At 35.6% G+C, this 18,243-nt stretch overlaps 1 protein-coding gene across 8 annotated transcripts in view; it reads left to right on the forward strand.

The window, feature by feature from the left end:
• Nucleotides 1-18,243, forward strand: part of FOCAD (focadhesin) — a 380,810-nt gene that overhangs the window by 284,804 nt on the left and 77,763 nt on the right. For all 8 annotated transcript variants that reach the window (XM_058301924.1, XM_058301931.2, XM_058301923.2 and 5 more), the window contains one exon: nt 1,995-2,083. In XM_058301924.1, coding sequence (XP_058157907.1) covers nt 1,995-2,083 — 89 coding nt within the window. The remainder of the gene's footprint in view (nt 1-1,994; nt 2,084-18,243) is intronic.

Genomic DNA, 18,243 nt, shown 5'->3' on the forward strand with positions numbered 1-18,243 from the left:
TAGTCACAATAGAATAGCTGTACTGGTATATGACTACAGGATGGACTAGATAAGGTCTGAATGACCTCTGAATGAGACTATATAAATAATAGTTTTCTTGAGTTTTGCTTATTTCTAAATTGATTTTAACCTTTTAATTTCCTTTTCTTTTTTCCAAAAGCATTATGGGAAATAAGTTTTAGGAGCAATTAAAGAGGCATAACTTAAGCATAACAAGCAGAGACAAGTCATGCAAGTTATTTTCTATTTTGTCTACTTCCTAGGGGGCCAGTATCAATATTAAATAGTAATATCAATTTCTTGCCAGTTTGCCTCTGATACCTTGCTCTAAGAGACAGAGGAGGGAGAAAACTAGCCAGGTTCTATGTTTGAAAATATGGAGATGGGGTGAAGATGTTTGAAATAAACAGGAGCAATGAAAGATGTGAATAGATCACCCATCCAAATTTCAGAATGCCTGAACTGGTGAGAGCCAGCGTATTGTGTGCTGCAAACTGTGTCTAATATAAGGATTCTGTATACCGATAAAACAGTCCTTGCCTTCTGTAAGCTCACATGCTAGTGACTGAGAGTATATGGGTGAAATATAAGGATATGCACCTTCATCATCTGGCTATTGCATTTTTGAGAACCTTTTACTCAAGGAAATTATACAGACTAAAACTATGAATAAGTTAAAAAAGGATTAGATATATTCATGAAAGAATTTCATTTAGAAGTTAATTAGTATTGTTGGGGGTTTTGGTTATTTACAACAAATCTAGTAATGGTAGCTAATATTTGTTATTGGGTACTGTCCTAAATAAACACTTTCCCATTTTATTTAATGTGACACTCTAATACCATGAGATGGGTGTTAACTACATTTTACAAATGAGGAAACTGAGGCTTAGCAAGGTGAAGTAACTTCAAACTTGACTGCTTAGAGTATAAATACATATAACCCTTTAAGCTCTTTATCTCTGGAGTGTAATGATGAACATTCTTCTTCCAGAGAATATACCTTAGAACTCTCAAGTCAATGATAAGAAGACTATCAATAAAATAATGAACAAGATAGGAAACCCAAGTATTCAATAAACGTGAAAAGATACTTAATTTCATTAGTAAACAGTGACATGAAAATTAAAAGCATAATTAGATACTATTACCAGAATGGTAAAAATTAAAAGTCTGACAGTTCCAAATGTTGGTGAGGATGTGAAGATTCCAGAACTATTTACTGCTGGTGGGAATGTACACTGACACAACCACTTTGGAAAACAGTTTATTACCCAGTAATACAGTACACAACCTGAGTTCTCGTCCAAATTAGCATCTATTGATAAATCAGTACTTAAATTACATCTAAGAAATGTAATTGTTAGAGGGAAGAGCATTTGATCAAAATAAGCCTGTATAGAACTCTGGAAAGGATAGTAAATATTTAAAGGACTTGGTCTTAAAAGGAATATATTAACTATATTTTTATTATATAGTAGATGTCAAGAATTGTGTTTTTATAAGTTCATTCAAAAAATAGAAATTCAATGTGAACTGTTTGAGAATAACTTTTGTTAGATATTACCTGTTGTACTTTTCTTGCTTGTTTTCTATTGTTCGGTTATAATACTGGTGCCCAAATCCTAACCATGGTATAATATCAACTAATGTTATTAACTACTGAAACAGATCATTACCATGTATGGGATTTTTTTGAGTGGGCTCTATGAAATTCAAATTTGCTTTAATAGATATCCCAAAATGAAGTGCTCTGTGTTTAATTTGCTGAACATACAAATTCTCCAAAATTATGTACTTTCTTGGTGAATATAGAAATACTTGAGCTGTCACATGATTTTCTTTCTTCAGACAGTGTCTTTCATGATATACTATCAGGAACACTTAAGGAACAATTTGGAAAGGATACATCCATTATCTAAGTATTGTCCAAATAAATTTTAAGATAATTTTGGCCATAGAAATTACATGCTGATTTATGTTGTGTTTTGCAGGGGAGAATAGGAGAGCTGGAGTTGCAGGTAAAACATGGAAAGGAAGAACCTGAGGAGGTGCAATACAAAAAGAGCACAGCCTGGCTCTGGTAAGGAGATGGTCTTCTGCTCCTCATTATTTGTATTGGGAAGTGAACTCTGAAGGCTATTATTTTAAAGGCTTTAATGTTGGACATTTTAACTTCTCTATGATCCTAATGGAGAAAAAACATGATCTGATAGGTCTATTTCCCATCCTCCAGATAAAATTATGAGGCAAGATTTATTCATAAATTTCATGTATTTTTAAATCATTTTCTAAAGCAGTGTGAACAAGATATGAAAAGGGTTTATTCTCCCCCCTTTTCCTCCTTACATACTGTTTATTTTACATGATTTTGAATGAAAAATTCATTTTCCCATTCAGTTCATTGCCTTCCTACCTCACCTTTAGCGAAAAGATGTCCCTTCCACCCATTCATTCCTTTGCCTCTCTCCCCCAGAACATCTTCATTATTAGGAGAAACTTCACCATGTCAGGCCTTTAATTTCTTTGGCAGACACTCTCTAGTGAATTCTCACTTTATTGTCTAGAAATGTATAAGTGCTGGCACATTAAAAGCAATTCAAATTGTTACATGGATTGGGAAGAATACCTTGTCAGATTAATGTTGCATCAGCCTAAATTTAAGTAAAGTGCCCAGAATCTAAATAGCTTTGCCTGTAGCCACAGCTTCCTTTAATCTAAAAATTTGTTCAGAGCTTACTTGTTCCAGATTTTTATTTACTGACAATTGGCATAGATAGAAAAGCAGAAGCAGTCAGGATATATTTATGTGTGTGTATTTAATTAATTCTATTTTTAATTTTATTTTCCAAATTAAAAAAAAAACACTTGTACAGTTTAAAATGTTATATTGGATTTAAGATTAGAGATAAATAATTTGGGTTTTGCTTCTTATATGGTATTATCTTTTACATATAGTTTTTTAAAAAAAGATTTATTTATTTATTTATTCCCCTCTGCCCCCGGTTGTCTGTTCTCTGTGTCTATTCACTGTGTCTTCTTTGTCCGCTTCTGTTGTTGTCAGCAGTGCGGGAATCTGTGTTTCTTTTGGTTGCATCATCTTGTTGTGTCTGCTCTCCATGTATGCGGCGCCATTTCTGGGCAGGCTGTACTTTCTTTCACGCTGGGTGGCTTTCCTTACGGGGGGCACTCCTTGCGCGTGGGGCTCTCCTAGGCATGGCACTCAGTGCATGGGCCAGTCCACACGGGTCAAGGAGGCCCGGGGTTGGAACCATGGACCTCCCATGCGGTAGACGGATGCCCTAACCACTGGGCCAAGTCCGCCACCCTACATATAGTTTTAATTTCTTCTTCTGAAAATTATAATTTTGTGAAGGTACATGTGTTTGTGAGTATAAGGGGGTATATTCCTAGGATTTTCTTAAGATTAGTACAGAACTAGAAAGTTTACAGCCAAACTTGCAGCAACCAATGAGCTATCTTGAAGTCAGCACTTCAGCATTCTTACTAAATTGGGACATAGACCCAAATCCAAGCTCATAGCTAGCTGTTATAAAAAATAAGTCCCCCAAGTCTAGGCCCTCCCTCAGAACTAGTTTATTTAGTTTATGTTTGTACATGTGGTTTTAAAGTTTAATCAGTGGTATATTAGATGTCACAAATTCATAAAATATAGGTATGATAGTCTGATGGCAATGTAGAAAGCAAAAACTATTACAAAAGGCAAATTTTTAAAAAAAGCTTATGGGAAGTAGATGTAGCTCAAATGGTTGAGTGCCTGCTTCCTACCTGTGGGGTCCTGGGTTTGATCCCTGGTACTTCCTAAAAACAAACAGAAAAACCAACTTTCCATTGGGGAGTGGCTATAGGTCAGGGATTGTGTGCCTCCTTCCCATGTGTAAGTTCCTTTGTTCAATTTCTAGTACCTCCTAAGCAAAAAAAAGCTTGCTTGCCTAGAGCCATTAATTACAGTTTTAAACCAATGAATTGACCTGGGATATCATTTTATTTATTCTTTCAAAATATTTCTTTTCTCCCATTATATCCAGCCACACATGTCTAAGCACAGGGGATTTAGCAGTGAACAAATCTCTGTTTCTATCCTCCCAAAACTTACACTCTAATGAAGGGAAATAGACAATAAGCAAATCAACAAGTGGAAATAGTATATGATAGGTTTTGATTAGTGGAAGGAAAATATATTAGGGTAATGGAAATAAGAGTGCTTGGGGCACAGGTGAGTCGGGATAGGCCTAGGGTTGATTTAGGGAAGGCCTCTTTACTAATAGGGCATTTCAGTGAGACCTGAAGGAAGTGATGAGTGAGCCAAGCTGATACCTAGGAAGGGTATTCCAGGAAGAGGGAACAGCAAACTCAAAGGTCCTGGGAGCAGAGTGTACCTGGCAAGGAAAGAGCAAGGAGGAATGTAGTAGACATGAGGTCAGAAAAGTGTAGGGGTTCAGATCTTAGAAGGTCTTTGTAGGTATGAAGAGGACTTGGACTTTATCTCTGAATGAGATGGAGAAACATTTTAGGGTTTTACACTGAAGGTCTGGCTCATAATTTCAAAGGATCACTCTAGCGCTTCTGAAGTTGAAAATACACTAGATGGGAATGTGGTTAAAAGTCTGTTCCAACAATTTGGGCAAGAGATGGGCATGTGTTTGGACTAGAGTGGTAGCAGTGGAGAGAAGCAGTTAGATTCTGAATATATTTTGAAGGCAGATTCCATAGGTTTAAAAACTCATAGTTTGAATATAGGATGTGAGAGAAAGATGGAAGCCAAGGGCAACTCCAAAATGTTGAGTCTGAATAACTAAAAGATGAGGAAGATGAGGAAGACTATAGAAATGTCAGTGGGGAGGGGTAGGGTAGGAATAAGTTTTGGACTTATTAAGTCTGAGATGCCTAACTAGACCTCCAAAAGGAAATATCAAGTAGATTGTTGACTACATGAGTGTAGAATTCTGGGGAGAGGTCAGGACTGGAGGTATAAATTAAGTAATCATTAGCATATCATGAGATGGCATTTTTAAAATCACAAGGTTTGATGAGATGACCTAGGGAGAGGGTAAAGATAGAGAAAAGTCAGAGGACTGACTACTAGAGCATTTCAGCTTTAGAAGTGGAGATGATGAAGAGGAAACCAATAAAACAGAAAGAAAATTAATGATCAGCAAAGTAAGAAGAGAACCAAGAAAGAATGGAGTTCTAAAAGCCGAGGGAGAAAAGTGTTTCATGAAGAAGTGAACAGTTGTGTCAGATGTGCCTGTGAAGCTACAAAAGATGGAGACTGAGAAGTGCACATTAAGATTAGTCACTTGAAATACATTGATGACCTTGACAGGAACTGTTTTGGTGGACTTGTGGGGCAAAAGCTACATTATAGAAGGATCTAGAGAGAAAGAGCAAAGAGAGAACCTGGAGTCATAAAGTACAGATTATTCTTTTTAAGCAGTGTTGTTATGTGAAAAGCAGAGAAATGGGGCAGCAGTAGCTAGAAGGCTTTTTTTTTTTTAAAGATGATACATATTACAGCATATTCACATGCTAAATCAGGGGTTCTTAACAAGGAGTCCATGAGCTTGAACTGAAATTTTAAAAAAATTCTTGTGGGGATGTGTTGGTGCAGGTGTGATATATTTATTAAATAATACGCAGTGTAGTGTGGACCTAGTAAGGAGTCTTTGGTTTTCACCTGACTGGCAAAGGGGTCCATGGAACAAAAAAGGTTAAGAACCCCTGTGCTAAGGAGAGTAGTGTAAGGACAGAAAGAAAAACTGGTGATGTAGGAGACAAAGGGAATAGTAGGTGAGGGGAGAGGGAGCTAGTAAACAAATGGAAGGTTTGACTTTTCATAGATATAGAGATAGGTCATCATTTGTAAATATTCCACATTAAGCAGTAAAATGTTACATTGTTTACACCATACTCTAGGAAGACAGAGGTTTTTAAAATACACTTTAAGGTTTTTAAAAACACAAGTTTACTGCAAATATAATCAAAATAAAACACAGACACACACACAAAAAACACAAGTTTAAAGTCTGAAGAACCATTTTCTAACCCTGAAAAATGTGTCTTCAGAAGCACTCATTCTCAGTGAGTGGTAAATAACTAAGATTGTATTGTATTCCGAATGCAAATACGATTTATATTTTAGTGCAAAAAAAAGTTTTAACAAATCAATTTTATTGATACATATTAATAAAGCATACATCCATCCAAAGTATACAGTCAATGGTATTCAGTGTAATCCCATATTTGTGCATTTATCACCTCAGTCATTCTTAGAGCACTCCAAAAATTTTATGTTTTAAAAATTTGAATTTATAAAATTCAAAGTAGCAGTGAAATTTTCTATAGAATACTCTTCAATATCAATTTAGCAGCCAAAAGTTGATTTTCATTTTATCTTAAGACTCTTATATTGAAAAGAATTTTTTATTTTTGTGATTATTTGAACTGAATTTACCTTCTTTCAAACCCACAAGTGTAGTTACCTTTTTAGAAATTTCAGCATGATTATATAACTAGAGTTTACTAATTGTTTTTTATATACACACATTGTGACTATTCCATATCTATATTTTGGAAAGAGTGAAGTGTGGTTTTGATGAGCCCTCATACAAAACAAGATAGAATGATATAAAGGACACTTGTTTATCCACCACTCAGTTTAAGAGATGATGCCATTACAGTGCTGCCTATGTGCCTCTCCTCAGCTACATTTTCCTCCTTCCCCATCTCTACTAGGTGAACTAAGGAATAGGAAAATGAAGCTGTCTTTAAAGTAAAGCCCTTGTTACAATTCTTTTAGCTTACACTGAAATTCTACATGTGTAGTTTTGTTGTAGAATTTGAGAGAGGTTCAATTATTTGCGTATAGAGAGGCCAGGACTCAGGAATGATTTTGAGAAGGAAAAATGGTTTATTGACGGCTGGCCGGACTCGGGAGCTTTCTGTTTGAATCCCGAGCCCTGAACAAGATTTTCAAATGTCTTTTATACAGAGAGGAAAGGCCAAATGGTCCCTTTGTTTCAGTTCTCAATAGGCTTCAGTTAGCATATATATCTTCCACGTCTTAGGTAAGCTTTTAGCATGGACTCCAGACATTCTAGATAAGCTTTTAGCATATTTTGTTTGCATTTCCCCTAAATACTTAAAGTTTATAGCCCTTGCATTGTTAAACTGTTTCCTGGGACTGGAGTCATTGCCGTTGTCACTAAGGGCAGGGCTGCAGCCTCTTACCGTTCCACACCCACAAGTCAAACAGCTTAGGTTATCTCTGAAGAGACAAAGAGCCTCCCACCCATAACCCACATCATTCCCCCCCTTTGCCAAAGTTTAACTTGCTAAGCTTTGGCATAATTATTGTTGGAGCTATGAGGTGGATGGCTGTTTGTTGTTTTGATTGATTATTTATCAGTCTTTAGTGCAGCATCCAGGACTGTTTTTAGAAGTTTAGAACTTTTCATTCTGGACAGCCGAATCTTGGGGCAGGGGCCTCCTGCAGTTATCCTGCTGCCACTGGCACTCACGTGGATTTCCAGTCAGGTTCCATTCCATCTATTACTTTTATTTTACTCTTAAAGAGTTTACACCTTTAATTTAAAAAGGGTGCTGAAGGGAGACGATGTCTTATCTGTAGCTGCTTCCTGCTGGCCATGGGCTGTAGTCATTGCCTAATAAGGTGTAAAACTCTTATTAATTTATTTTAACTGGAGGAAGATGGATCTGGCATTCTGTACGAAGTTGGATGAAGTTTTCATATGGTTAATAAGATGTTCACTCTGAAAGAAACAAACTTAATTAAAAATTTGAAATACCCATTTTAAAAAAGGACATTGGATTACAGAGGTAGACAAGGTTAGGTGCCTATAAAGATGGCACTCCTTCTTAAAAGTTGGTGGGAACAGCATATATATTCTTTTTTAAGTTATTCATCTTTAGAGAGAAATTGCAACAGACACTTAGCTTTGTCTGAAGACACATTCCAAGCTGTTCGATGATTGGCACTTATTCGCTCTGTCAGATGCTCCTGGTCAACTGGCACTCCTTGGGCAACTGGCTTCACTCAGGATTAGAACACTAAGTTGGAAATTCTCTTAGTTTTCACCTGTGGAGTGATCAGAACTACAGAATAAAGGTTTTTTTAAACCTTGGTTTTCATTGTACAATTTCTAGCAATTTTGACTTGTTTAATAGGTGACTCACCATCAGCAAGCAAGCCTCACCTTTGCTACACAGCAGAGTACAGTAGAATATAGAAGTTGACGGAGACTGGCTGAGACTGCCACCTTATTCTATAGACATGTTATTAACTGTTTAGAAAATGATTTTACCAGGAATTTAACATGTCTAATATACTTCCGTACTTGATCCAAAATAGAAAAGATAACGTTATAATTATTAGGCATATATTTAGTACAGGATAAAAGTACAGCACTTAATATTAACTAATGTATTACTTAATGCATAAGGATTCAGAGTTGCAATTATTAGTTTTGAGTTTCAGGTTTGTAATACTTTACATGTTATCTCTCCATGAGAGCAGGCCATAATGCCAACTGTGTTCAAGTTTCACTTACAGTATCCTGGTATCATGGCTCTACTTAGCATGTTCTTCAACGCAGTGAGCAAGTCGCAGCATCCTTGATCTTAGAGAGATTTTCCAGTATTCCACTAGCCTGGTGCAGTGCTCTCTGGCACTATGGAACAGTGCCAGTCTGGAGGCGATATCCATTGTACACTTGGCTGTACCGAGTCATTATTGGCTGCTGCAGGAGCTTGAAACTGCAACGTAGTTTCCTTCGACTTCAGGAGCAGAACCAGAGGCTGACATAGCAAATATTTTTAATTGAGGGGTCAGTGACCAGCCTAGCCAATAACTCACATGGAGAGGCAAATGCAATGTATACAAGGCCTGGTTTGAATGCAAAAAGAGTTTGGTAATGTTAAAGTTTATTCCTTGTTTTTATATATATTTTTCAAACAATTTAATGCAACATATCATATATTAAATGACTGTTTACTTAAAAGATAACAGTAGGTACTTTAGTAATAGAGGGAAAAAAATTATTTTTCATTGTTAAAATGAAAACAGAATATTTCCAATAGAATCAAGATAACTTTTTATTACCATTTACTTAAATGTGTACTCTGCAGTGGCCTTCAGATAGGTTTTATTATCACGAAGTTATTTCTGCTACCAATACCAATCTAAGTTTTTTTAGTTAACAATGACTTCTAGAACTAGAACTATTTAAACATTTTCAGTTTGGAAGATGTTTTACAAACTCTTTGTAATTGACTATAACCACATTGACTAGCCACCTCATGTTTAAATAAACTTATTAAATTACAATTACCAACCAAACAAATTTACTCTATTTATTTATGAGATCATATCTACAATCTTTTTCTTTAGCCTAATTTCACCAATGTGAACTTACAATTTTCATTACTTTAAAGATTTCGTACATATGTTAATTTAGTTTATAAATTAACTATGGGAGATTACACTCAAGTTAAATAAAACGGAAACCATAATAGTTTATGCAAGGAATGTTCTCTTTTTCCCTTACAGAGAGCTAAAAACTTCTTTTCTTTGCTTAAGTTATGAAAATTAATAACTTAAAAGAATACTGACTACCAGGTTTTAAAACACATTACACAATTACTTAATTTTTTTAATCATAACCCAGGAAAGATCTCTCCATAGTTTTTATGGACTTTCCTTTACTTACTGAAATTTGTTAATAGAGCCACTAATTACCTTTATTTTGTTGGAAAGAAATCTTCTGGAAGAAAAGAAGGCTCACCAGATTGTGGAGAAGGAAAGAATTTATTCTCAATCTTGCAAGAAGGGGCGCAGAGCCAGATATGGCTGGTGCCCCAAACAAAGAAAAACGGCACAATTTATACCCCTAAGCCTAGCATGCAAGCTCTTCCTGTTTTTCCATAGATTGGATACTTCAGAAGTTACAGCTTATCTGAGATCTAACTTTCCCATACAAAAGTTTGTGATTTAGCTGCTTCCTCTATCACATTCCAACCATTTTAGTTTTTTACCTGCTTCCCTTTGTCAAATAAGGAATAGAATTTAGTGCTGAAATGGCACCGACTTAGCTCCTTCTTGGGCATCCTTCCACTGCCCATAGGACTGGCCTAAGCTGGTCTCCTCCACTGCTGTCGAACCTGGGAGTGGGAGACTGAGGCAGCAGGCCGCCAGGTTACACCAGTCAACATTTTTTTTTCCTTATGTGAAAACTAACCTAAACTTTGTTCTTTTTTTTACATTTTATGGCTGACAAAAGGTTTAAACTGGGAAATTACAGGGCAAACTGATTCTTAATTCCCTAGCCTAGTAGATAGGTTTAATCTGCCACACCTAGTCTTGCCTTAAAGCTCTTGCAAAGAGGAGGCCCTTTCCCAATTGTTTCTATAATCAGATTTCTATGACTTTTTCATCCTGCTTAGTTTAATTTGGGCTTTAAGAATATTTATTTACATATATAACTGCATATTTAATTTTTAACATTTTGAATAGAGCTCTTTTAAGAATTTTCATTTGTTAATTTGATATTATTATCCTGATGTATGAAGACATACACTGAGCAAATGGGCAGACACAAAGAGTTAGACACAGAAACACAACTCATTGATATTACTTATAATTTGCATAATTTTATATACTGTTTAGCTTAATTTGGGGTCCAGAAATACATATTACTTATTAACTGCATATTTAACCTCAACAATTTGAGCAAATAGGCAGATATAAATAGTTTCACACAAAAACATAACTTTAGTTACTTTAAACTTCTAATCTTTACAAAACAAGTGTGACTGCAAAACATTTCAAAGACTCCTGAAACTTTTCTTAATTTGCACTATTACTGTGCAGTTTTACACTATGACCATGCAGTTTTACACGAGAATTTTCCTTCTTAATTAATGGATTGTAATAACCAAAATGTTCTCAATGCTTTAGCACCATTTTGTTTTAGAACTTTATATTTTGCTTTGAAATTAGCAGAATTTTGGATAAGCAACAAGATTAATCTTATATATATTTACTGAGGCTATTTGAAGTCTCAGGGAGACAGACTGGTTTCTCTCATGAATTGCCAGTCTTAGGAACACTGACTATTAAGGCAGGAGACTTCTCCCCCTCCACCCCCCTTTTGATTTTGGAGATAATAAAACTCCAGTGGTTGTTTAACCTTATTCCCTCAGGCAGCAATTTATTTAGTTTACACTTGAATTCATGAGAGAAAGGGTTACTAATACCAGGACAGGAGACAGTGATGTCCCAGCTCTTCACTGGCCTGTAGGAGCAGAAGCTATTATGAAATAACCATAGGCAAAGGCAAGGGGTGAGGTTAGGCTTGAAGTAACCATAAACTAAGGAAAGGTTAAGTTTAGAGTTTACACTTAAATAATAATTTCAGGCTAACTTCACCGAGCTATAATTTCAGTTATTATCTTTCCACTGTTTCATAATATGAATGCATTTATAAATGATTTTAACTCTTAGTTACAGTTTTTATTAATTTTTTAAAAACCTGTTAATTTTGTAACACCTTTAAACACCTTTTATTTGACTTATAACATATTAAATGAACTTAACTATTACTTTAGTTTTTCTTTTAAGGTAAAAGAATAAATCTCTTGCAGTTAGTTTAAAATAAAAAGCTACTTTTCGGGATTTGATTTCTAGAAAATAATCTTTTAAAAGAGATAAGACCCTTTCTTCTTCAAACACTAAGGAAATGATGAGGTTAAACCACAAAAGCTATTTTGATAAAACCGATTTTCTTTGTATATTGATCTTACTCAATTTTAATCATAAAAATTCCTTCCACAAACCTTCTACACTTTCAGTATTCATTCAGGTTTTGTCCCACACTCTACTCTTTCCAATAATCAATCATTTTATCTTAGGACAAAATCATCTTCTGTTTCCTTAACAATAAAAACACATTCCATATATCCCACATACTAAGTTACCAGGCAAACTTCTACCAACATATAATTGCCATTAATACTAAACAAGCTTGTCAAAATAATGAACTTTTCTTCACTTTAAATACTTCGTAGCATGTAATACCAGAAACAGTTTTTTTGGAAGCAAGTTGGTAGGGGAGGCTGGCTGCCGAATAAGTTTGTTATAAGATTACGTTTTATTATTATTATTATCAATTCAGTTTTTGTTTAATAATGACTTTCTGCAATTAGCCATTTAAATACCTTAATTTAAACAATGCTTTGTAAAACTTTTATAATTATTTATACCTTTAAGACAAATTTTAAGACAAATTTTACCTTCACAGAACACTTCTCTTACTTAAAGTTACTACAATACCTTCTAAGAACCTGGGCAGAATGCAAACGTATTTTGGCTTTGACACCCTATGGAGGGAACTTTACTGCATTTATTCTGATTCTGCTTTTCACCGCCTTCACTTCCCCCCCTTCCAGGCAATCGGGTGCACAACAATCAAACAGGAATGCAGCTTATGAATAGAAGGTGTGGACTCACTGGAAAGGGGCAAGCCGCTCCCCCCTTTCCAGCTTTCAGGCCAAAATGGGCAGACAGAACCTACTCAAATTCGGCAACTCTCCTGGGGACCCAGCCACCCTGACTGGGGCAGCCCCAATAAACTTGGGTGTGTGGCACAGACAGATACAGATGGCCTCCAAGCCCCGGCAAAGGGGCAGACCAGAGACAAGAGAGCAGAGCATGCACAAACATCTAGACTCCGCAAACATCCAGACTCCTCACAGTTTTGCCCCATAATCATTTCTCCAGCTCCACTGAATTCTACTTTACATTACAACACAACTCCAACACTAGCATTGAGCTAAGATGTGGGCTCCACCAGAATCTTCCCGACAAAAATTGAGGGCAAGGGAAGGTCTGAAGAGAAAGATTCTGGGAATGAAAAAGAACTCCAAACATGGAAGAAGGTAAGACTCCCCAGGTGAGCACAGTCTGGAAAGCCCTAGCTTTAATTGCTAGGAAGGGGAGGCTGATCACCTCCCGAGAGAACCCTAGTAGCCCCAGAAAGTTGGGGGGAAGCCGTTCTCTCTAGGCTTGGGAAAAGGAGAAAAACAGGGAAAAAGCCCTGGTGTTTTGGGTTTGTCTAACTGCATGTTAGAATCTGGTACTGGTCTTATATCCACTAAAGGAGTGGAGTCTTGATTTTAATAGGAAGGGCTGTTTATAGGTTCAAGTCCTAATGTCCTGGAGAAAAACCGGGAAAAAGCCCTGGTGTTTTGGGTTTGTCTAACTGCTTGTTAGAATCTGGTACTAGTCTTATATCCACTAAAGGAGTGGAGGCTTGATTTTAATAAAAAGGCTGTTTATAGGTTCAAGTCCTAATGTTCTGGAAATTGGTCTAGATTAAAAAAACAAAACAAAACTTGGTTACAGGAAACTGGATCGGCTTTTCTGGTGGAGCTTGGTCTGGGTGTAAAGTTTAAACAGTGGAAAAAGTCTAGCTGAAATCTTTTGTTATGGTGCTAAATTGTGAATGAATTCGCTTTATACCAAATGTTAAGTGTTCTGAGGTTTGTGATGGCTGTGGGGGCAGCCATGGTGAAAATATATATATAAACTTGTGGGTCAGATTAGTGACCTTTGTGCTTCTGTCTGTGTCAGCTCAATGCTAGTGTTGGAGTTGTGTCCTTATGTAAAGTAGAATTACAGCTGAGCTGGAGCCCTCCCTTGCCATTGGCAAGGGGGTGAAATGATTATGGGGCAAAACTGAGGAGTCTGGATGTTTTGCGGAGTCTAGATGTTTGTGCATGCTCTGCTGTCCTGTCTCTGGTCTGGCCCTTTGCTGGGTCTTGGAGGCCATCTGTGTCCGCGCCACGCACCCAAGTTTGTTGGGGATGTCCCAGTGAGGGTGGCTGGGTCCCTGGGATAGTTGCCAAATTTGAGTAGGTTCTGTCTGCTCATTTTGGCTGAAAGCTGGAAAAGAAAGAGCGGCTTGCCTCTTTCCAGTGAGTACACACCTTCTATTCATAAGCCGCATTCCTGTTTGATTGTTGTGCACCCGACTGCCTGGAAGGGGGTAAAAAGCAGAATCAGAATAAATGCAGTAAAGTTCCCTCCATAGAGTGTCAAAGCCAAAATACATTTGCATTCTGCCCAGGTTCTTAGAAGGTATTGTAGTAACTTTAAGTAAGAGAATGTGTTCTGTGAAGGTAAAATTTGTCTTAAAGGTATAAATAATTATAAAAGTTTTACAAAGCATTGTTTAAATTAAGGTATTTAAATGGCTAATTGCAGAAAGTCATTATTAAACAAAAACTGAATTGATAATAATAATAATAAAAGGTAATTTTATAACGAATTTATTCGGCAGCCAGCCTCCCCTGCCAATTTGCTTCCAAAGAAACTGTTTCTGGTATTACATGCTACTAAGTATTTAAAGTGAAGAAAAGTTCATTATTTTGACAAGCTTGTTTAGTATTAATGGCATTTATATGTTGGTAGAAGTTTGCCTGGTAACTTAGTATGTGGGATATATGGAATGTGTTTTTATTGTTAAGGAAACAGAAGATGATTTTGTCCTAAGATAAAATGATTGAATATTGGAAAGAGTAGAGTGTGGAACAAAACCTGAATGAATACTGAAAGTGTAGAAGGTTTGTGGAAGGAAAATTTTATGATTAAAATTGAGTAAGATCAGTATACAAAGAAAATCTGTTTTATCAAAATAGGTTCTTATGCTTTGACCTCTTCATTTCCTCAGTGTTTGAAAAGAAGGGGTCTTCTCTTTTAAAGAACATTATATTCTAGAGATCAAATCCTGAAAAGTAGCCTTTTATTTCAAACTAACTGCAAGAGATTTATTCTTTTACCTTAAAAGAAAAACTAATGTAATAGTTAAGTTCATTTAATATGTTATAAGTCAAATAAAAGGTGTTTAAAGGTGTTACAAAATTAACAGGTTTTTAAAAAATTAATAAAAACTGTAACTAAGTTAAAATCATTTATAAATGCATTTATATTATAAAACAGTGGAAAGATAATAACTGAAATTATAGCTCGGTGAAGTTAGCCTGAAATTATTATTTAAGTGTAAACTCTAAACTTAACCTTTCCTTAGTTTATGGTTACTTCAAGCCTAACCTCACCCCTTGCCTTTGCCTATGGTTATTTCATAATAGCTTCTGCCCCTACAGGCCAGAGAAGAGCTGGGACATCACTGTCTCCTGTCCTGGTATTAGTAACCCTTTCTCTCATGAATTCAAGTGTAAACTAAATAAATTGCTGCCTGATGGAATAAGGTTAAACAACCACTGGAGTTTTATTATCTCCAAAATCAAAAGGGGGGTGGAGGGGGAGAAGTCTCCTGCCTTAATAGTCAGTGTTCCTAAGACTGGCAATTCATGAGAGAAACCAGTCTGTCTCCCTGAGACTTCAAATAGCCTCAGTAAATATATATAAAATTAATCTTGTTGCTTATCCAAAATTCTGCTAAATTCAAAGTAAAATATAAAGTTCTAAAACAAAAAAAATAGTGCTAAAGCATTGAGAACATTTTGGTTACAATCCATTAAGAAAGAAAATTCTTGTGTAAAACTGCAGAGTCATAGTATAAAACTGCACAGTCATAGTGCAAATTAAAAAGAGTTTCAGGAGTCTTTGAAATGTTTTGCAGTCATACTTGTTTTTTAAGAATTAGAAGTTTAAAGTAACTAAAGTTATGTTGTTGTATCAAACTATTCATATCTGCCTATTTGCTCAAATTGTTGAGGTTAAATATGCAGTTGTAAGTAATATATATTTCAGGACCCCAAATAAAGCTAAACAGTATATAAAATAATGCAAATTATAAATAATATCAATGAGTTGTGTTTCTGTGTCTAACTCTTTGTGTCTGCCCATTTGCTCAGTGTATGTCTTCATACATCAGGATAATATCAAATTAACAAATGGAAATTCTTAAAAGAGCTCTATTCAAAATGTTAAAAATTAAATATGCAATTATATATGTAAATAAATATTCTTAAAGCCCAAATTAAACTAAGCAGGATGAAAAAGTCATAGAAATCTGATTATAGAAACAATTGGGAAAGGGCCTCCTCTTTGCAAGAGCCTTAAAGGCAAGACTAGGTGTGGCAGATTAAACCTATCTACTAGGCTAGGGAATTAAGAATCAGTTTGCCCTGTAATTTCCCAGTTTAAACCTTTTGTCAGCCATAAAATGTAAAAAAACAAAGATTAGGTTAATTTTCACAGAAGGAAAAAAAAAAGCTGATGTAACCTGGTGGCCTGTTGCCTCAGTCTCCCACTCCCAGGTTGGACAGCAGGGGAGGAGACCAGTTTAGGCCAGTCCTATGGGCAGTGGAAGGATGCCCAAGAAGGAGCTAAGTCGGTGCCATTTCAGCACTAAATTCTATTCCTTTGCCAAAGGGGAGCAGGTAAAAACTAAAATGGTTGGAATGTGATAGAGGAAGCAGCTAAATCACAAACTTTGTATGGAAAAGTTAGATCTCAGATAAGCTGTAACTTCTGAAGTATCCAATCTATGGAAAAACAGGAAGAGCTTGCATGCTAGGCTTAGGGGTATAAATTGTGCCGTTTTTCTTTGTTTGGGGCACCAGCCATATCTGGCTCTGCGCCCCTTCTTGCAAGATTGAGAATAAATTCTTTCCTTCTCCACAATCTGGTGAGCCTTCTTTTCTTCCAGAAGATTTCTTTCCAACAAAATAAAGGTAATTAGTGGCTCTATTAACAAATTTCAGTAAGTAAAGGAAAGTCCATAAAAACTATGGAGAGATCTTTCCTGGGTTATGATTAAAAAAATTAAGTAATTGTGTAATGTGTTTTAAAACCTGGTAGTCAGTATGCTTTTAAATTATTAATTTTCATAACTTAAAGAAAAGAAGTTTTTAGCTTTCTGTAAGGGAAAAAGAGAACATTCCTTGCATAAACTATAATGGTTTCAACTTTATTTAACTTGAGTGTAATCTCCCATAGTTAATTTATAAACTAAATTAACATTATGTACGAAATCTTTAGAGTAATAAAAATTGTAAGTTCACATTGGTGAAATTAGGCTAAAGGAAAAAGATTGTAGATATGCTCTCAAATAAATAGAGTAAATTTCTTTGGTAATTGTAATTTAATAAGTTTATTTAAACATGAGGTGTCTAGTCAATGTGGTTATAGTCAGTTATAAGGAGTTTGTAAAACATCTGCCAAACTAAAAATGTTTAAATAGTTCTAGTTCTAGAAGTCATTGTTAACTAAAACTTAGATTGGTATTGGTAGCAGAAATAACTTAATGATAATAAAACCTGTCTGAAGGCCACTGCAAAGTACATATTTAAGTAAATGGTAATAAAAAGTTATCTTGATTCTATTGGAAATCTTCTGTTTTCATTTTAACAATGAAAAATAATATTTTTCCTCTATTACTAAAGTAAAGTACCTACTGTTATCTTCATAGTAAAATTGTGTAAGTAAACAGTCATTTGATATATATGTTGCATTAAGTTGTTTAAAATATATATAAAAACAAGGAATAAACTTTAACATTGTCAAACTCTTGTGCATTCAAACCAGGCCTTGAATACATTACAGGTGGCCTCTCCATGTGAGTTATTGGCTAGGCTGGTCACTGACCCCTCAATTAAAAACATTTGCTATGTCAGCCTCTGGTTCTGCTCCTGAAGTCGATGGAAACTATGTTGCAGTTTCAAGCTCCTGCAGCAGCCAATAATGACTCGGTACAGCCAAGTGTACAATGGATATCGCCTCCAGACTGGCACTGTTCCATAGAGCCAAAGAGCACTATGCACCAGGCTAGTGGAATACTGGAAAATCTCTCTAAGATCAAGGATGCTGCAACTTGCTTAGTGTGTTGAAGAACATGCTAAGTGGAGCCATGATACCAGGATACTGTAAGTGAAACGTGAACACAATTGGCATTATGGCCTGCTCTCATGGAGAGATAACATATAAAGTATTACAAACCTGAAACTCAAAACTAATAATTGCAACTCTGAATCCTTATGCATTAAGTAATACATTAGTTAATATTAAGTGCTGTACTTTTATCCTGTACTAAATATATGCCTAATAATTATAACGTTATCTTTTCTATTTTGGATCAAGTACGGAAGTATATTAGACATGTTAAATTCCTGGTAAAATCATTTTCTAAACAGTTAATAACATGTCTATAGAATAAGGTGGCAGTCTCAGCCAGTCTCCGT

Source organism: Dasypus novemcinctus, chromosome 8 (assembly GCF_030445035.2).
Source record: "Dasypus novemcinctus isolate mDasNov1 chromosome 8, mDasNov1.1.hap2, whole genome shotgun sequence".
Lineage (NCBI taxonomy): Eukaryota > Metazoa > Chordata > Mammalia > Cingulata > Dasypodidae > Dasypus > Dasypus novemcinctus.